The 21,608-nt window shown below is 34.8% G+C and overlaps 2 protein-coding genes across 2 annotated transcripts in view; both read left to right on the forward strand.

Moving 5' to 3' along the window:
- LOC129241643 (heparan sulfate 2-O-sulfotransferase pipe-like) overlaps positions 1-21,608 on the forward strand; it is an 86,430-nt gene that overhangs the window by 24,860 nt on the left and 39,962 nt on the right. The window lies entirely within an intron of this gene.
- LOC129240431 (heparan sulfate 2-O-sulfotransferase pipe-like) lies at positions 7,170-21,577 on the forward strand. The gene is made up of 5 exons (XM_054876217.1): positions 7,170-7,572; positions 14,569-14,666; positions 18,753-19,597; positions 21,101-21,255; positions 21,325-21,577. Exons 1-5 carry the CDS (start codon positions 7,170-7,172, stop codon positions 21,561-21,563), a joined length of 1,740 nt encoding a protein of 579 aa, XP_054732192.1. The 3' UTR covers positions 21,564-21,577.

Consider the following 21,608-nt stretch of genomic DNA (forward strand, 5'->3'; position numbering starts at 1 on the left):
ATACATACATGCATATTTGTCGATGATCGAAAAAATGCGCTGGTCGTAGTGACTAAATGTATATCTTGTACTATTATATATGTATGAATTTGTCATGATAACCAAAAAATGTATTTTACTTACACAGATTACAAGTTTTATATTATTCAATAAAATTATCTTGAAAGTTTTTTTGCATTGTAAGGAAATATGTATGCAATGGAAATGCCAAGCGTTGAAAACTCTACTTTTCTTTTAACTTTTGGCGATTGAATCCAACCTTCTTTGAATAAACTTGAACATTGAGGTGCCCTCGGCTACAGAAATATTGTTCGGTAGATTAAAAATTATACAAGACACTGATGGTAATGCTAATCATTGTACGGGTTGGGCTAAGGCCTTTATGCACTGTGACCAGATTGATCTATTGTGCGCACCTAAGTGTTTAATTTTAGTTATTTGGTATTGCGAGAAATCGAACCAGCTCCTTAGGAGGAAGCATTTGTAGGTATTCATCCTCTAGTAGATACGAGCGCAAGATTTTTTGTTGCCGGTGTAATGCTTTACAATTAGTGATGAAGTGATCCATGGACTCCTCTTTATCACAGCAGAACCTGCATAAACTAGTGTTAGATAGTTCTATTGTATTGAAATGTTTATTGCAGGCAAAGTGGCCTGTAAGATCTATAGAGTAATCTAGGGTCAAAGCAGACTTTGCTATTCTTACAGATACTACTATTTTTGGAATCAGTGCAGTTACTATTAATCTCGTATTGAACTTACTGCATATAAATTGGTCCTTACTGCATATAAATTTGCCAACCGGTTCAGCGGTGAAGAACTAAACACTCCTAGCTGCGATAGGAATGGGAGATTATGGTTATACTCCTAGACTGAGCTTGATATTCGACGTATTATTTCGGCTTTCTTAAAATACTTCAAAACCAAGATTTTTCGGATGTCAGAACAAAGTGCAATTACTACTAGCCCTTTTTAGGTAGGGGAGACTATAGAATTCAGTTCGACTAAATACTTATTCCATGGGTAGGTGGTGCGTACTTCTGAAAGGAGATAAATAATTATATAAAATAAATTTACGTCATTAGAGTTAGAGTTAGAGTTTCTGAAGTCTGCGCCGGCTGAAGCGCGCAAACTCTCTGTCACGCTCACCCAAAGCTGAGCGCTTCAAATGACTGAAATTACGGTTCTATATCCACCGCTCTTTAGAAAAGCACATTGTACGAAGTTAGCCACGAGTTGACAACAGATTTGTGAAAGAATCCTTTGGTACCAAATTTTATGTATGCACGCAAACATTGGTTATTTCATGTTAAGTGAAGTAGAACAGATTGTGATTAAATAATGTTTCTATGGGTGGAGAATTTATTTAAAAAAAAATACCTCTCGAACGCCATGTGCCTAAAATTGAACAACGAATATGGCAAATTCAATATGGCGGACGTATTGTTTTAAAATTCATCGGGTTCACTTGAAACTTATTACTTTTTGGCGTCGTGTGCTACAAATATGAAGTAAGATTTTTGGAAAATATCTTCTGCTCAAATATGAACGAGACGGTATCAATAAAACGGTCCGCGGATGACATATGGCAAAAATAATTTTTTTGTTTTTTGGTAGGACTGTTATAAGCTTACATGGCAAATTTCAGCGTGATATGTCACATAGTTGGTTTTCTGTGCTACTGTAAACAAGTCAATCTCGAGTGTGTTCTTCGAATTCTCTTTTATGACTTCAATTGTCTCAAAATGTTTTCCACGGAGCGGCAACTTGAGCTTGGGAAACAGGAAAAAGTCACATGGAGTCATATCAGGCGAATACGGCGCTTGCGGAACGATATTAACATTATTTTTGTTCAAATAATCGCGAACAAGACGTGATGTGTGAGCTGGTGCATTATCGTGATGCAAGAACCATGACTTGTTGTCCCACAATTCCTTTCTTTTAAGACGAATGTTCTCGCGCAAACGCTTTAAAACGTCTAAATAATATTCAGCGTTAACCGATCGGCCTTGCGGAAGGAACTCCGAGTGCACCACACCTTCGTAATCGAAAAAAACAGTCAGCATAACCTTAATTTTTGAGCGACTTTGGCGTGGTTTTTTGGGTTGATGTACGGCCCACTTTGAACGATTTGTACCACTGGAAAACACTTGCACGCGATAGAGCAGAGTCCCCATAGGTTGTCTGCAACATTTTTAAGGCGCCTGAAGCCGAAATTTTGTTGGAATAACAAAATTTCAAATAAATTCTTTGTTCAACTTGAATTTCCATCATTAAATTCGAAGAACACACTCGAGCTTGACTTGTTTACAGTAGCACAGAAAACCAACTATGTGACATATCACCCTGAAATTTGCCATGTAAGCTTATAACAGTCCCACCAAAAAACAAAAAATTTATTTTTGCCATATGTCATCCGCGGACCGTTTTATTGATACCGTCTCGTTCATATTTGAGCAGAAGATAAATTTGTATATCACTGTAAATTAAAAATTTAGCTTCATAGGCTTTTGGCACACATAGGTTATAACACATACTATCGGTTGTACTATCTTTTCCAGTATAGGTATAATGCATTATTACCTTCAAGCTAGCCTGTAGTAAACTTAGTACAATCTATAATAATTATTTCTTTTTTTCTTCTTTCTTTCCATTGCTAACTACTTAAACCAATAGCCGAGAAAAACAAAAAGAAAAATTTTGGCTGCTAAGGCCTTCGGCTATTGTCGTTAGCAACGTAATAAATTATTATTTATAAATAATAGTATAATATAAATAATAATTATAATTATATATTTATTATATAAATATAATATTAATAATAGTTATAAATAAATATTCCTCTTTTCAATAAATAAAACAAAATAAGATTTTTGCAATATGAAACCGTGAATCTAATAAGCCAAAAAATGACAAAAACTAGATTTGTTTTATTTAAATTTGTTATTCGTGAGCTGTAAGGATAATTAACATGGAATTTTAAAACAGTTAATGCCCTAAGAATAATTTGGTGAATACAGAATTATTTTTCTGCAAAGGTGCATCGTTTTATTAAGAGGCTTGCCTTCGGCGGGGTGGGATCCAAGTTTAATTTTGTTCGTCATTCGGACAGGCTGGATGCAGGATGATTTTTTACTTTTTTGTTATGAAAAAGAAAATTTTTCATATAAAGGAATTCATCCTTATCCCATTGATACAAAGTATCATGAGTCATTATTGGCAGACAGTATTGTCGCAACATCCGGTTCTGTGCTAGATTAAATAAAAGTTGGCTTTGATAAGCGGAAGTAGCATGGGACATTTTTAGTGCGCCCTAATTTTGAAGACATCTTTTACTCAATATTTAAATTTGGTATTAGGTCACAGCTGAAGTAGATATATGGAATGTACATACTTTTATATGTACGTACTAGGCTATATGAGGATATAGTAAGTACATATTTTGAAGCCATAAGTCATATCACTTGCAAAGTTTAAATGTAAACAGTAAGGCAAGCGAATTATTTAAACTAGAAATATTGTCAATACTCCTTTGAAATATTTCTACATACTCCCGCTTTTAGTCTAAGAAATATATTTATCCGGACGTAATAAGTTTTGCCACCAGTGTTATCACCAAAAGTAGTACATTACCATGCCCTTGCCTTGGTGTATAGAATTTTTCATTTTCACGATCGTCTAATATTAAAGTGGTTTGGCATAACCATTTGTAGGTTATATTGAGTACGTATGTATATGCATTTGTATATTTATGCTTGCAGTAGGCAGTTTTGTGGCATCTCGAATATCGCGTGTCATTGTCTCCATAGTTGTTTTTTCTTAGGCACCTCTGCGCCCGCTGTTGCCAACTTTTCCGGTTGAATGAGAAGCGCTACATAATCTTTATAGTAGGTATATGCGCCTAAACATGTACTTATACATACAATGTGTGTATTAAGTGATGCATTGTTAACTTTTTTACTTATGTAACTTTACAATTCTTTTTAACTTGCTAACTAAATATTTTAAATAACAGAAAAAATTACAATTAATTAATTTAAGTTGTTTGGTTTATTTTTTATGTTTTTACTTATTTTTATGCTTCTGGGATGACTGTTAAAATAAATATTCTAATAAAAAATTAATGGGGGCCTTTCTTCTTGTTTATACTTCATGATACTTTGTTTTAGAGTTTTAGAAAAAGTTTTAGGATTTGTGGGGAACTGAAACTTATTAATATTTTTTTATAATAAATATATGTCTTTAATTTATGCAAACATATTTAAAAATGTGGTGGTTATAAACATTTTAATAAAAAGTGTGACAGGAATGTTTTGCCAATGTACGGGTCGAATTGATCTTTTTTAAAACAAAAAAGCACGAAAAGTATATTTAAAGGGAATTTGGGAAATAAAATGTTCTACGGAATTGTTATAAATCGGAAAAAAAGAACAAGAAACAAATCTTCACGCATTTATGTTTTTTTTTGTTTTGTTTTTTTATCGGGACAACTAGCAAGTGCAGCACTCAGACATTAATTAAGTCCATTGTACTACACTTGGATTCCCTTGTAATTTTCTTTAAATCTACCCGACCTCCGAAGAAATCCGAGTAGATCTTGTGGTGCCAAGGACCCAAGATGGTCGTTTCTTAACACAACAGTGCCAAGGGCTTGAAACCTGATTCGAGCGAAGGCGGGGCAGACGCACAGGAAGTGGTCCGCCGTCTCATCCTCCTCTTCACAAGCTGGGGAGAGTACACTGTCTAAGATGCCCAACCTTTCCATGTGCTTTGGCCACAGAAAGTGGCCCGTCATCAGTCCAACCAGCCGTCTGCACTCCCCTCTGCTTAATGATAGAAGGGTTTGCGACAGTCGATCGGACATGCCAGGTAACATCAGTTTTGTCCATCTTCAGCCTCTCTCAGCCTGCCAAGCTCGCTTGTTTTAGCCCATTTGCTAACCGTGGCTTTGATGGCCGCAGAAGGGAGTGGCAAAAAGTGACATCTTAGCTAAGGAGTCAGAGGTTTCGTTACCCACGATACCCAGGTGTCTTGGGACCCATCTTAACATCAGGCTATTATGTATACCGACATAGTTCAGCCTGGATTTACAGGGCTCGACTACCCCTGATGTGGTTGGGGGGCTGTCTAAGGCCATAAGCGCAGCTTGGCTGTCGCTGCAGACACATAGAGAACTGCCTCTCCATCGGTTTTCCACAACAAAGTTCATCGCTTCTTGAACTGCATACACCTCCGCTTGAAACACAGATGCATGCATTCCAAGAGCAAAGTGCAGTTTTGCCCTGCTGGATTCAACGTAGACCACAGAGCCGGAGCCATGCTCGGTCCTGGAGCCATCCGTGAAGATGCGAAAACAGTGTTTGCCGGGCTCATTTCATGTATGGGTAGGCAATGCTCGCAATCACTGTCATCGAGAAAGTTAAGACAGCTCCGAGTAACAGTCTCCATTCATCGTTTGTCCTTTCCGAACGAATGATGCCGGGTGTGTCGAAGTTTGATTGAAAAAGGAGTTGAGCATTTTGCACTTTTTCGTGATACGCCCTAATACAGATACGCCCTAATACAAAGGTTGGTCCACATAGTGGTTTCTTTTTATAAACTATCAAACATATTTTTTTTTGGTATATCATTAGTTTATTCTAAATAGTAAACGCTCCCATTGTTTATGGAACATGACTTTATTCAAGAAGTTGTCTCGGTTGGCTTGACAGTCAACGCATCCTGTTAACATACGAGGGCGGGTCAATAAGTCCGTGACTTTTTGTATTTCTGACCTCTTTACTGAAAAAGAAATACTGCTTCTGTCAACAGGCATCTGTCAGTTGACTCCTGTCAAAATTTGAACGCGCTGCGTCAGTTAGCTTGTGTTTTACAGCTACCTTTATCAGACTATCCAGTAATTCACAGTCGACCACAAACGCAATCGTGTAACAACTTCACAGGGAGGTTTGGCGTTGTTTAATCGCAATATGAAGGAGTTTTTGCGCCGTTTTGTAACCGTGGATGAAACATGGATCTATCACCACACACCAGAGACCAAACAACAGTCGGAACAGTGGGTTTCTAAGGGTGAATCGGCTTAATAAGCACACGAAATTCCGCTTTTTCCATTTTCTCCTCAAATTAGTACTCCTCAAATTACCAAACGCACAGCAAAACCTTCCTGACTGTCAATCGTATCTAGGTCACCATTTGCGTCGGCTCATCACGATTCACCCAGCGATTCGCCGATGAAAATTCGGTCCATCAGGTTTTTTTTCGCTAATTCGCCTCCCATTCATTCATCATCACTGATTCTTTGAGTTCCAAGTTGAAGCATAGGGCGCTCATACATCGATCTTATTTTAGTATCGAGCTTTTTCAAGTGGTTGCAAATAGATTGCTGTGCAATTTTTAGCTCCTGACAAAACGAAAAATTGTTTACAAGATGGCCAGATTAGATGATTGCCGTTATTTTACCGACATTTCCGACAATAGCCCTTCTACAGCGAGGTATGTGGTGGATATAAAATTTATTGCATGCAACTGACGAAACCAGAACCATAAATATTTATTACATTTCAATCATCTGGATTGCATTTGCCCCATATTTTTACTCTATTTCTAGTGGTCTCACATATAACATTAAGTCAAGTAATGACAAATCTGTCTCATACGTTTTTTAATGAAATTTTATTTTTTTAACGCCACTTGAGTTATGCAATCGCGCTCATACAACGCAAGAAGTAGATTAGTAAAGGCACCTATTAGCAAATAATGGAATTCAGTTTATTACTCCTAGTTTTTGGGTAAAACTCTGAATTTTACAAAACAATTTTTTGAATTAGCCAAGTTAAATTCCCTGAATAGTTTGTTGAAAAGCTTGTCGCTTAGGTTGCCCTATCCTTTCATTCTGCATATATTGAATTCTATAAAATACTTTAAAATCGACCTTCTTTATATTTTCGCTTATGTACCCTTCAAGTACAAATAATTATTTCGATACGCATATGTATACATATATACATTCTAAGTTATGTATTATCCTTGTCTCCTCTTCGTTACATCTGCCATCCAACCCTTCGTTACAGCTGCCATATCTATCGCCTGAGAGTGTCAACACAACAAAAAAAGCTGAAATAGATATTGTCTTATTTAATCGCGTACCAAAAGTGGGTAGTCAAACGTTGATGGGACTACTTAAATTCCTCGCCAAACGCAATGGATTTGAGGCACGTCGTGATAAGCCCTCCCTAATGGAGACAATAATGTTGACACCTACTTTTGAACTAAGTTTAGTCGATGAGATAATGGAGGAAGGAGATGCGACATCATATTCAAAACATGTGGCTTTCATAGATTTCGGACGCTTAGATATGCCCTGGCCCATTTATATTAATCTCGTACGCCACCCGGTGGAGCGCTTAATTAGTTGGTTTTATTATGTACGTGCGCCTTGGTACATTGTCGAGCGTAAGAAGAATTTCCCGAAAGAGTATAGAGTACCTAATATAGCGTGGTTGAAGAAATCTTTCGATTCATGTATATTAAAACATGATGCGGAATGCATTTTTGCGCAGGGCGACAAGAAAGGTTTGGGCGATCATCGCCGCCAAATGCTATTTTTTTGCGGCCAAAATAATGAATTATGTATGTGAGTAAACATTTTTAGAATATTATTGAAATATTGTGAAAGAATTTTTATTTAAAAGTTTATAGGGCCTCTTAAGGACAATAAGATTTCGGGCTTCCGATTATTGACAGAAGTAACGTAGAAAATCAATGACCAAATGCCAATGCTAAGATCAGTTAAATACATTAAAAAAAAATTCGCATTTACTTATATACTAAATAAATCCACACGGATTCAAAGGAATTAAAGTTTCAAAGCAAAAATACCAACTTATTATTTTTTTAATAGAAATTAAAAAATAGCAACAGTTCATATTTATTTAAAAGCTACATTTCCAAGCCATATTTCCTTTTTTTTAAGTTAATGTAAAAAAAAGGGTTTGAAAAGATTCAATTCTTAATTTGCCAGTTTTTGATATCTCCTTGAGAGGATCGCCTGGTTTTTTTTGCGCTTTTTCGGCAATTTTTTTTTGACAATAATAATATAAATCTTTGGGGCTTCCATTATATGACTAACTAAATGCACACAGTAACTAAATACATCTAAAATTTTCAAGACTTTTGTCTACAATTTTTGTTATCAAATCGACTTCAGACATTCAGAACGACACTTTTGTACAAAAATAAAAGAACAAAATTAGCCTAGATCTGATACGATCCCCACCTGTATTGCTTATCTGAAATCAACAATTTAACCGCTTTTATAGTCATACTTAAATATTAGACATTTTATTGTTAACACACTCTTGATTGTGGACTTTTTTGATTCTTCAGAATCTATATTACAGTGACACTGGGCAAGGCTTTTGTACAAAAAATGTTCTAAATTTCTCTTGTAAATGAATCGCGCTTGAGATATTTTTAAAATCATTATTTTCTGCATAGCACTTCTGCGCGCACTCTTTCTGGTATGTTCTTATATTATGTGCCTAAAGGCGGCCGCCGTAGCCGAATGGGTTGGTGCGTGACTACCATTTGGCATTCCAGAACGTAGGTTCGAAATTTTTGGTTTCATTGTTAAATTCTGGGTATTTTTTTAACATAACTCCGCCATAAATATTTGAGCGCAATCAGTACATTTGCTTCTCTAGATGTTGAGCCAAATATTTTTAAATAAGCGGTTTTAGAAAAGCGTGTTTGAGACTACGAGGCTTACTATTTACATTTCTGAACTTGGTACTTTTACTGGTATTAGGCGCCATCTGATTTTTCCATTGGAAAATTTGGCTTGTTTTAGCATAAATATACGCAAAATGTTTTGATGTATGAGTCTTTTTAGTGTTGTTTACAGTGACTTTAAAAATCCATCTCGTAAAAAAAAATTAAATTAGAATGTGAACATTGACATGCAATTATTTTTCGCAATTTTTGACGTCGATTAACAAGACAAGAATGCATCGATAAAGAAAAATTTTTATACTGAAAAAATCGGTACAATGAATTTTCTCATGAGCTCTGTTCTTTCAACGGCGAATTTCGTAAAGTCGTCCAAAATCAATTGTGGCGCTCGAAATGCGTGCAAATGATCGTCATGTCACATACCGTGAGATGCAGGCATCCTTGGGCAGTAGCGCGCCCAGCATCAATAAAATTTTACATAATCACCTTGTGGTAAAAAAGGCGTGTTCGCTTTGGATACCACATAATTTAAAAAACACTCTAGAAACGCTACTGAACAAAGTGTTGAGAGTATTCAAATAAATACAAAAGTGTATTGGTCATTGTCATCAAAAAGGTCCTGGAATATATTTAGAAAATTCAAAATACAAGTTTATTGTTCAAAAGTGATATTAACTTCCTCAAAGTACACCCGACTTCAAAAGACCTTTAGCGGCAACGCACTCATGCCAACGTTTGATCCAACTGCCGAAACATTTCTGGAACTTTGTTTTCGGTATTGCCATCAGAGTCGTCTTCGATTTTACCATTACTTCCTTTCGGCTGTTTAAACGGGTTCCTTGTAGTTGTTTCTTTGACTCGATCAAACAGAAAATAATCGCAGCAAGCCATATCTGGTGAATTTGGTGGCTGTTGGATCGTATTTGTTTCGTTCTTGGCCCAAAATTCATGAATAATGATGGCACTGAGCGACAGTGGGTTGTCATGGTGTAAAATCCAGGAATGAGTTTCCCATAAATCCTTTCTTTTTCGTAAACGTTTCATAACACCCAAATAATAGTCCTTACTAACTGTCGGATTAACTGATTAACTTCAATGACCCGAATGGATCCATAAGCAATATTTAGGTCCTCTGTCAGTTCTCTGCTGGTTAATTTGCGGTTATTGATCAGCTTTTCATTCACTTTATTGATATTTCCATCAGCTTTCAATGTCGACGGCCTGCCACTCACCGCCATCTTCGATGGACTAACGATCTCTTTGAAAGCGTTAATGCCACTCGTAAATGGATGTTTTCTTTAAAGTATCACTTCCGAAACGGTTTCCCAACATGTTTAAGGTTTTCGCACCGTTAAATTCATTTTTGATGCAAAATTTGCAAAGTCAAATCCTTTTTTAAAACTGTAAAAAATCGAGAACACGAGCAGAGGCGTAACTCAAAATGGGGTAACTTTTATAAATGTCAAAAAATGGCGATACAATTTTGGTAATGTTAATTTTTTTAGTGTTATACCAGAAATGTAAATAGTAACCCTAGTAATTTAATTACAATTATAAACATCTATTTCACATTCATATTGCTTATATTCTGAGAAGAAATTTCTAAGAAAAGGAAATTAACTGATACTTTTTTTGGCTTTATTTTGTAGCTTTTTAGGATATTTTGTGTTTTTTTTTGCAAACTTGAAAGCAATTTCTGGATTGTGATTTCTTGGAAATTGTTGATCTGTATAGTTACTTTATTTGAAACAAGTGGAATATCCGCCATCGCCACCCATATGTTTAGTAAAATAATTTATGATTGTGTCCAGTTCTTAAATTAGCTGCTAGGTCATTTATTTTCATTGGTACAGATTGGAAAAATAAGTCACTGTTGCATGCCTCAAATTCTCATTGAAAAGTAATAATAATAAAGTAACTATGCCTAGTTTGTGCCAGCTTTTTTAGTTTTAAATTTTTTATTCAGATCTTGAAATTTTATAATGAAAAAGAAACAGGGATCATAGAAGTTTTCGTTATAGTTTCTGTGCAGGTATAATTTAATATATAATTATAAAAATCAGATACATCCAACTCTTGTTTTACACGGTAGACACGTTCCCTGGAAAATCGTGCACAAAAAAGTCGTGTAAAAAATACATTCGACATATGGTAAATTTGGGGAAATGTTCCACAACTTTGAAAAATCGTGTAAGATGAAAAAGCTCTAAATATTTTCACAAAAAAAAGTGCAAAAGAAGTAATAATGAAATCCATATATTGTAAATATATAATTACGGGAATATTAGATTGGGAAAAAAGAAATCCATTATTTTCTCTATAGATGGCTGTAGTGATCGATATCTCGTAAGGTATAGATCAAACAATTCAAAGTTTATGGTCGTTGTCAAGGTGTCATTTTACACTAAAAAAATATTTTCGCTGTTGTTTGTTTATTCCATTCAGTTGTGAGTTACTGGAAGTCAAAAAAGAGAAAATTCGGTACATTTTACAGTATTTCTTTGTTAAAGGCGAAAAAGCAAGCCAGAATGCAAGGCCGCTGAAATTGTGAATGGTGTTTATGGTGCCGATACTGTAACAGCCAATTACGTGCAATTTTCAGTTGAGGCATTTTTGATGTTAAAGAAAATTTCGATAAAGTCGATGCAATCACAAAAATAATCGATATTGACTGGCTAACATGCCATCGTAGCATCGTTCAGGAGCTAAAGATTGACCATAAAACAGTTTTAAATTATTGCGCAAATATTTTACAAAAAACAATTCATTTTTATGATAAAAAATTAAAATTAGTGGTACAGTGAAAATTCAATCCATAAGTACAAAACATATAAAAATTCTAACAAAAAATCAGTTTCGCAACTATTAATCTCTACTTGATGCACGCTTATTACGGACTGGACCATTATTAGCCATTGTTTTTTGCTTTCTCGAGTTGTTTATACAAGGTGGCGCAAAATCAATTGCCCAATAGAAAAACTGATAATTTTTCAAATGGCGTCGTACGTCAATCATATTTGACACTTGAGAACTACGCAGCTGCAGTATACGAACAGAAAAGCAATGGAGCGCTTAAAGGCCAAATAAAGATTTCCGTCACTCGAAATTATTTTTTTTATTCATTAAAAGTGATTCAAAAACTAAATTGGATGATTAATTTTGCGCACAATACTTGTTATCCAGCTACATGCAACCTAAGAAATATCTCGAAATTTTTATTCACAGTCGGACTTTTCTAGTTTTAAAATGTTTTCATTGCATCGTTGCATACATTTGTATTAATGTATTTTTTCTTAATCTTACACGAAACATTTTTACTTTTGGAACTATTTTTTGTTTTGAAAAACTCTTTTTGTTTTGAGATTCCTGCAAGAACGAAAATTTCTTGAAAATAAATGTATTAGTGAACCGTGATATTTCAAAAACCGTGTAGAAAGAGAGTTGGATGCTAAAGGGATTTGTCAACATTTGTAAAATTATTGTTATTTTTTGCATATAAAAATTTAGGCCATTCAATTCGTACCAGGCTATGCAACAAGCGAAAAGAAATGTTGAAAACCATTACGCTGTAATTGGTACATGGGAGGAAACTAATATTACACTGACGGTGCTGGAGCATTACATACCGAGGTTCTTTGCTGGAGCGACTGAGACATATTACAGTAATATCTCGTTTTATAAACATTTTATGCAGTTCAAAATAATTTATAATGTGGCAGTAAAAGCATGTTTGCGATTAGGGGTATGGGTATTTTCTAACAAAAAAAAAAAAAAATACATAAGGGCACTTCACAACTGTGTTCAAAAATCTGACATCATGGCATTTACAAATTATCATGGTAATATAGCAACTAAACATATACTTATATGTATGTATACTTGTATTTGCCTTCATAATTTGCAAATGGCATGATGACAGATCGTTTGCACTTAATTGCAAACTTATACATCTCAAAGCGTCTCAAAAAATTTGATTTCAGTATATTTTCTTTTGGTTTAAAATTGCATTATACAAGTACATATGTATAATATTTTGTGGTTGGAAAATACGCAAACTCTAATCCCCAAAGTACACAACACAAGCATGCGTGAACTAGTTAAAATTTTTGTATATGCAGAGGAACATACATATGCACACAACATGCACATAAATTTACAACTAATGCAGTTATAAAAATCACCTGCAGGAAAATTCAGCAATCAACATATAAACTTGGTTGCTAATATTATCACCTAAACTGAGTTTGAATGAGAGCCTTTCCAATTTTTGTGTCTCTACCGAGGTGGCATCAATTACGAGCCCTGAGGAAAGCCAAGTTCTTGAGCCCACTGGACTTCCCTTTGCCATCGCTAGTGTTTGCCTTATTAAGCACAATGAAAGCTGATATATTATTGCATGTTTAAAAAAACATACATCATTTCAAAGATAATTTAAGCTTCCAGAAAACTGTTTTCTCGAATACTAAGAGAGAGAGAGAGAGAGAGAACTCATAACATTTGCCCATTGTCCATGTGCTAGACGAGCGACGTTTAAAGTATGGTTTTTGCTCTTCTAGTGATGCTGTTAAATTGTTATTTCGGTCCATCGTTAATTGCAGGAGATGATGTCGCTGTGTTTTATTCATAACCAGACTCATTCAATTCCTTGTGGTGCTTTCACTCTAATAAAATGTCTCTTCGACGTCGGATTTTCAAACACAAATTACTTCGGTAGCTGTTCTTTGTTTTATTTTTGTCATTCAATATCTTCAGCGAATAATTAGCGAGATATTATTTATCATAAACTATTTATCATATTAATGTTGTGTAACCAGAAAGGCCAAGTTCTTACGAGGACGTCTAATCAATATCTATGGATGTTTATTTTAAATTTTACTTGAAGCAACCACATGCTTTCTTCACATATGTAGATATTTGACATGTCATCATTTTGACATCCTCCTAATGAACGCCGTACAAAATTTCTGTATTTCTGTAAATTTCAAATGGTCTGATATCATCATATCTGCTCATATCATATCAGTAATGTATTCATTTACCTACATGCTATACATATTTGTTTCATGAGTTGAAAAGTTAGGTGGGCCATTTTATTAAAAATGCATTAAGAAACATCGTTCAATAGTTTTGCAATTTTTTTTGCCGATTTTGTATATATACTCGTAGCTCATCTTGTCAACACTTCAAACAGTTTAAGGCCCCTTTCCACCAATAGTACGAATAATATTGTGGTACGCGTGAATTAGACACTTAAGCCAAATAAATTCTGAATTTTATCTCGATATAACGCGATTTTCAAACGCATTCTACCGAAAAATAACAATAATTAGAGACCGGCTGAACACCGATTTTTATAGCCGAATTGAACATCTTCAAGGGTCTAAATAACAAACAAGCACTGGCTTTTTGAGTATATTTTCAGTATATTCAAAAAAGAAATTATTTAACATATAGTTATAGTTTAATATATTAATGTAATGTAAAAACAATATCTTATCGGCATTTTCTGTCACTTTTCAAGTGGCACGGTCTATTGATATAGAGCTGACCTACACCACTGGCCAATTGCTCAATACTCACACTCACAGGAGGAACAGATATACACAGTAGGATAAAAGTATTCCTCGTTTAGTTTAAATGGATTTTGGAGAAGCCTATGGCTCCAAAACTTCTGCAGATCTGTAGAAATATTTTTCTCTATTAATGCTTGGTCTGATAACGTTTTATAGCAGTTAATTTGTTTTTTTTTTTATATTTATAAATAAATTAAGTTTTTCCTTGGGCATACATAAGTTTTCGTCATTAACGATATATTTCAATTCTTGTTTTCTATAAAAGAGGCAAATAAGGAAGTTGATATGGCAACCCTAAAGTTAATCCAAATAGTTGTGAATAGTTACATCATTGCTCAAATTTCCGTTATAGGTTTTGACAAAGTGAGTGGTTTTAAAAATATTGGTGGGGAATGTAAATAAACTACTATTGAAGAGCGTAAAATTATTTTCAATGCTAGCAAAAGTAGAAGGAAGGTATTAATAAGCCGAACGAATAAAGGGGAAACAAATTATTCTGGAAGAAGGATGAAGGGAGATAAAGGAGAAACAAATTTAGCCTTTCTCGATCGGAAGGTCGTATTTCGGTCTGCGCTGGTCTGGAACCAGAAAAAATATTCAACCACAGTCAAGCATGGGGGTGGTGGAGTAATGGTGTGGAGCTGTAGGTCCGCTGTGGGTGTAGGAGAGCGCTTATTAATTGATGGCACAATGGATTAATTTAATACAGTATGCTATTTATTTTCCGCCGTAGCCGAATGGGTTAGTGCGTGACTACCATTCGGAATTCACAGAGAGAACGTCGGTTCGAGTATCGGTGAAAACACCAAAATTAAGAAAAACATTTTTCTAGTAGCGGTCGCCCCTCGGCAGGCAATGGCAAACCTTCGAGTGTATTTCTGCCATGAAAAAGCTCCTCATAAAAATATCTGCCGTTCGGAGTCGGCTTGAAACTGTAGGTCCCTCCATTTGTTCAACAACATAAAGACGCACACCACAAATAGGAGGAGGAGCTCGGCCAAACACCCAAAAAGGGTGTAAGCGCCAATTATATAATTATATATATATATATAAGTTATTTAGTTATTTTAGAGCAAAATTTGTCGAAAACTAGAATTACTAGAAACTAGAAAACACAAAATTAGTGCGCTTGATAGAAGTTATTCAGCAAAATGGAATGCAAACTTCGTATGCAATTTTTATTTTTATTTATGTTAATAAGTAATGGATTTAAGGGACGAATACTTTTGCCCGTATAACTCATATGTTTAATTTTTAGTTCACACTTTTCTTAGAAATAAAATTATAAATGAAGTTATTTGGTTTTTGAAATGAATAAACTGATGTATGTAAATATTTCTTAATATTAATACTTTTTGCGATAATACATATTTGTTTAAGCAATTGCTTAGAAAAAGACCAATAGGCAAAGTGAAAAATACTTTTGTCCGTCTGTGTATATTTAAAACTAGCTGTACCCGGCGCGCGTTGCTACGCCAACAACTAAAATAAATTTAAGAAAAACAACTTTAAAGAAAAATCATTATTATATTGTACATAAACATTGTTTTTTTTTGTTTTTGTTTTGGTGTTATTACAGCAAATCTTATTGCTGTGATGTGAATTACAAAAACTGTTTTGTTAAGAAATGTTTGGCCAAAGTTTAGATTTGGTTTTGCCAAAGCCGAACCGAAACTGAACTGAGTTTTTGTGGTCGAACATGACCGAAGTCGAGATTCAGCCGTTCTCTAATATGTAATAATAAAACGGTGGCAAATCGTAGCTCTATGGAACCCAACTGGTATTAATTAAACAGTTGATTACACAAATATCGAACTTTCTTCTGGAGGAATTGTACGACACATTCGGTTAAACCAGAGCACTCGGACAACCAATTCTTTAACGATCTCCAGTAATCGTAACTTTGTTGGAACTTCAAACTAAAATTAATAAAAAAATGTCTAATTCACCTGGACCTTCATACTGATTTTCTTCTTAAGTTTAAATGCAAAAAAAAAAAACAATGCCCAAATAGCTTGTTGTTCATCTATTAGTTTATTAGTCCATTCAATTTCTTTAGGACGTACGATTGGAAAGGCTGATTCAACACTTGTTTTAAGGAGGAATACAAATTTTGTCTTTGGACTACTACGTAGATCTGTATATACATACACATGTATGTATGTATTTCCTCGCATATATTCGTGCAAAGAAAATGCACATGTTCCACAATTATCGCTGCGTCCCTAAAATGTGCATTCATCCACGGGCATGAATTGCAGCGATAATTTTTATTACTAATATAATATTCAGAAAGTATGCCACTTAATGTATTTGGATGCTGTTTTGCTGAAATGAACTTTGTATACGTATTGGCTTAATTTACACTATTCTTTGCTATTTGAATTTTCAGAGGCTGAGAATCACCTACATCAAGTTAATAGAAATTCCATTAAGCCAAGTGTTTCGCAGGAAGTTCGCGAAATATTGCACAAGAATTTGACTAACGAAATCGAGTTTTATAATTTTTGTAAACAACGTCTTTATAAGCAATATATTGCCATAAAATTAAAGAAATATTAGATATCACGAAATATAACGGGATATACTCTTATGTGATTTGTTGCACTATCGCCATAACAAAAGAACAATTGTGTAGCTGTCATGATTGCATAATTGTACATACATAATAAGTTGACCAATTAATAAGAAAGTAAATAAAAAATTAGTGACTGACAATTAAGTTTTATCATTTATAATGACCACTCGTAATTTTACATACATATGCAATCAGGTATGTATGAGTTTGACTACCATTCAGAAAGCTGCGGGTTTGTAGTCCACAGTGGTCATGGAACAACAAATGATAGAAAAAATATTTTGTAAAAGCGGTTGCCTCTCAGCAGGCAATGGCATGTATATTTCTGCATTGAAAAAGGTCTTCCCAAAAATCTGATTGCCATACGAGGGTGGCATAAAACTATAGGCCCCTCCATATGTGGAAAAACATAGAGACACACACCACGAAATTGAAGGAGGGGCTCGGCTAAACACCTTACAAAGGAGGCGAAGGAGACAAAAAATATCACAACGAACAAGTGATGTCACTCCCGTTTTAAAAATATTTGAGAAACTGACTTTAAGACACTATTTGCAGGCAAGGCAAACTTTTTGCATTACGTCGTGAAGTGCTGTCGTTAATGAGTTTATACTGTAAGGCGGATGCTCCAGACCTGGGGTGCTGCTGTACTTGGCCTTTGGATTTAGTTATAGCATTTGGGTAATATCCACAAGCTCACAAATTAAAAAAAAGTGCGTGTAGCGTAGTACTCAGAGAGAGAATGAGAAAGAGAGAGAGAGAAAGAATATATGTCTAAATATATTCTCAACATTTGCAGAGAATAGAAATAGACAAAATTTACAAAAAACGGAGAAGGGTCGACCGGTGTAGGTAAACGCCGGACACAAACCGTGGCAACAACGCGCACTACTTCGAGCGTTTACCACCCGCACAAAGGGGACTCTAAATTAAGCGCATTAAATGGAAACTGAATTATGCTTGGACAAGAAAAGTATTGCAAAACCCCCTTCATTTTACAGATAAAAAAAATGTAATATTCTTGAATCAAATGGGCAATTTAGCATACCAGCGCCATGAGTTGGAGAATTGCATTTGAAGAAGATTCAAGAATTCAAAACAAAATACATTTATACTCGCGAGAGCGGCTAGCTTCTCAAAGATCATTGGTGCCATAGAAAATTCTCGAAAACATAAAAACCTAACAAAGAGTTCTTGGCTGTGTTATTGTAATACTGAAATATGAATAGCTCCTTCGTACCACTGATGAAATTCATGAGGTATACGAGGAAATCTATGTATTTTACACAAATACTCGTAAAAGAGTGAAAGTCCTAAATCTTAGCCATCTCAAGTAAAGCCAAACAAATATTAAATTTGTTAAATTTTTCATTCATATTGGGGTATGTTTTTTACTGTGAGTCCTTATATGTATCTAGTATATGTATATATGTATATGTACTATCAATTCACTAACTTTCTGAAGTGGCATCTGAATTTTACAGTTTTTCTGTTTACTTCACTTGAGTTTGTTTACTATAGCATTTAATAAAAATACCAAAAAATTTGTTTGGTTTAAAATGGATATTGAAATGTATGAATTCCACTAATTTGACATTTGTTCGTGCTTATTTTGGCTTTTAAGTATTAAATGTTATTGGCAAAATCTTTTAGATACTAATATGTTTTCAAGTCGATGCTTCAATGTACTTGTAGCGTACACCCTCATTCAACAAGGGATTCTATCTGTCCCCCACTCTATTTATAATTTGTCTCTGTTCATTTTCGTTAGTCGACCTGCAAATGGTTATGGTTTAAATCGCCCTCATAACGTAAAGAAAAAATGCAATTATACGAAACCATTTTAGAAATGCAATTCAATTCCCTAACAGCGTAGATCGCGAAATATTCTCAAGCCGCTCAGACATCATAAGGAAATCGATAGAGAAAGCATTGGTAATAATAATAATAATGAAGAAATTTTACCTCATAAGCGTCTTGAACACAAGAAAGGCCGTTACCATAAAAAAAATAAAGTGAAGTCACAAGAAGTAGATGACAATAATTTTGAAGATTCCTACGATGACGATGATGGAGCCGATGACGTTCGTGACGCCACTGCATCTGACAGTCTAGCAAGCAGTGACGAAAGTAACGAGCGGACCTCGGAATTAAACCTTCATGCTGACAATTTGAATAATACAAAGAAAGCTGACGTGGATTTGATAATATTTAATAGGGTACCAAAAGTGGGTAGTCAATCAATGATGCAGCTCTTGACTACTTTGGGTAAACTTAATGGTTTTACAACATCACGCGATATTAGTAAAGGTCACGAGACCGTTCTAATTGCACCACGTAAGCAGCGAGAATTAGCATTGGAGTTGTTAGCGAAGCCGAAGCCACATGCGTATAATCAACATCTAGCCTACATAAACTTCACCCGTTTCCATTTACCCAAACCTATCTATATCAATTTGGTTCGACATCCTATCGAACGTATTATTAGCTGGCATTACTATACACGCGCCGAATGGTATTATCAAGATATGAAGGAAAAGATGGGACATCTAGCGCCACTACGTCCTTCAGACGAATATATGAATTTGGACTTAGATACTTGCGTAAAAACCAACAATTTATTCTGCCAGTTCAATCAGGATGAGATAATAAATCCATCCGGTGACCATCGCCGGCAAACACTATTCTTTTGCGGACAAAATAGAAAAATTTGCATGTAAGTAGCACACGCTTTTTCAGTCAGCATGTACATGCTCATTTACATACAAACATGAGTGGGTAGTATGCGCAATACTACAAGTACATATACCTATATCATATTAGCACAGATCGTCCTTAATGAAAAATTTGGCAGCTTACAATAGAAGAGTTCCGAAAGGCAAATAGAGCTTATAATCATAATTTTATGTGTCTAATTGATGCAAATTTTTACTTTAAATGGACATTGAAAATGTTTTTCGAATAGGTAGCCAAGGCGGTATCGAGATTAGCCCTTTAATATTGGCACTCATATAAATATAAATACCGAAATGATGAAACACACCATTCTACCGTGTTTAGATGAGTACATTTATTATTTGTGCATTTCTTTCCATCGTTACCAACAGTTTAGAAATATTATACTTTTTGCGTAACGGTTAAATTTTTATAGAAGGGAGCCTTTTATCAGCAAATGCAGGTATAGGACTCACTAATGGGATTTCAACTGTTCAATGATGTGGGTAAAAAAATTGGTCACTGAAGAATTTCAAGCGCGAGTGCGTTGGTCTATCATTCTACATTTGTCAGTTCGATGACTACCCAATATTCGTATCAAATCCTAGATGACGATCTATTTTTACGTCCAATGTTTAGTAATGACCGATGAAAAAAAGCAATTGGTCTAGCCCATCTCTTATTTGATCCAATGTTTGGAAACACATATATAAAATCAGATTTAGTTCATTTTGAGAATTTTTGTAAATAAATTAAGAAAATGCAGCCACGTACGATATTTGATGAGGAAATAATTTTAAAAGGGATGGATTCTCTGAGTTGTTGATTTATTCTTAGTTCAAATATTGAATTAAAACCCAGTTCTATTTTAATATCATGACACGCACAGATATATCAAAATGGGGTGAAAACGGTGGGAGTATCCAGGCGCGGACTAAAAATCCTTGTGGGTCTCCTTTCTACAAAAATGCCTTTAATATTTTATAGTATGTTTTCCCAACGATATCTCTTTATAATTCATCGTTCTTTTGTAGACACAGTTCAAAGAGGTATATGTACTTTTACATTTGCCGTAGTAATAAATGCATAGGATCAGTTTAATAAAAAAAAAATACTTCGTTTAACGAAAGAAGACTTTTTAATTTTAATTGAAATTGTTTAATCAACAATAATATATGTTTCGAAAATTGCGAAACCATTGCTTGATTGATAATAAAACAAACAAAAAAATTTGTTGGGAAAATCTGAGTTTCTTCGAGAAGTCCGAACATGGTGGAAGTACCATCTGGTGGATTTTAGCCTTGTTACTATTATTATATCTCAAATATTGTGATTTTGCTTTCGGAACCCTTTCAATGGAAGCCTTAACCGAAGCTATGCTTAAACGCGACCCACTCTAATGCACGTACTTGTACATGAGTATGAATATATGTATGCCTTCATATGCGGCTTATACGGAAAACGTAAATTGTAAATTGATATTTGTTCTTCCATTCGCCCAAAGGCCCTTCAATTCTGTTACGGCAATGCAGAAAGCTAAACAAACGGTAGACGAAGATTACGCAGTTGTTGGGACATGGGAAGATACCAACATCACCTTAGCTGTGCTTGAGCATTATATACCGAAATTTTTCAAACACGCGAAAGTGGTGTACTATAGTAAGAGAAAATTAATTTAGCGCTGTCGTTTTTTTATAATAACGTTTACAAATATCTTGAACATTTCAGTGGATAGAGAAAAATTATCGATGGTGAATAAAAATGCGGGGAAGCGACCAGTGAGCCAGGAAACACGTAACATCCTTAGCAAGAATCTTACCAATGAAATTGAGTTTTATGAGTTTTGTAAACAACGTTTATATCTACAATATGGCGCAATCAGTAAATTCAAAAGCATCGACAACGACGACTATGTTCTAGTACCAGAGCATAATGAGGATGAGGAAATATTCAACCAAGACTATTAATTTGGTTAAATTTGAATATACTATATTGTCCAAAGTATTAGAAAA

Source organism: Anastrepha obliqua, chromosome 3 (genome assembly GCF_027943255.1).
Source record: "Anastrepha obliqua isolate idAnaObli1 chromosome 3, idAnaObli1_1.0, whole genome shotgun sequence".
NCBI classification, from domain to species: domain Eukaryota; kingdom Metazoa; phylum Arthropoda; class Insecta; order Diptera; family Tephritidae; genus Anastrepha; species Anastrepha obliqua.

Coding starts and splice junctions, on each gene's coding strand:
- LOC129240431 (XM_054876217.1), top strand. CDS start 7,170: ATGGGACTACTTAAATTCCTCGCCAAACGCAATGGATTTGAGGCACGT. Junction 7,573..14,568: donor TGCGCAGGGCGACAAGAAAG/GTTTGGGCGATC, acceptor TTTCTATAAAAG/AGGCAAATAAGGAAGTTGAT. Junction 19,598..21,100: donor CAAAATAGAAAAATTTGCAT/GTAAGTAGCACA, acceptor ATTCGCCCAAAG/GCCCTTCAATTCTGTTACGG.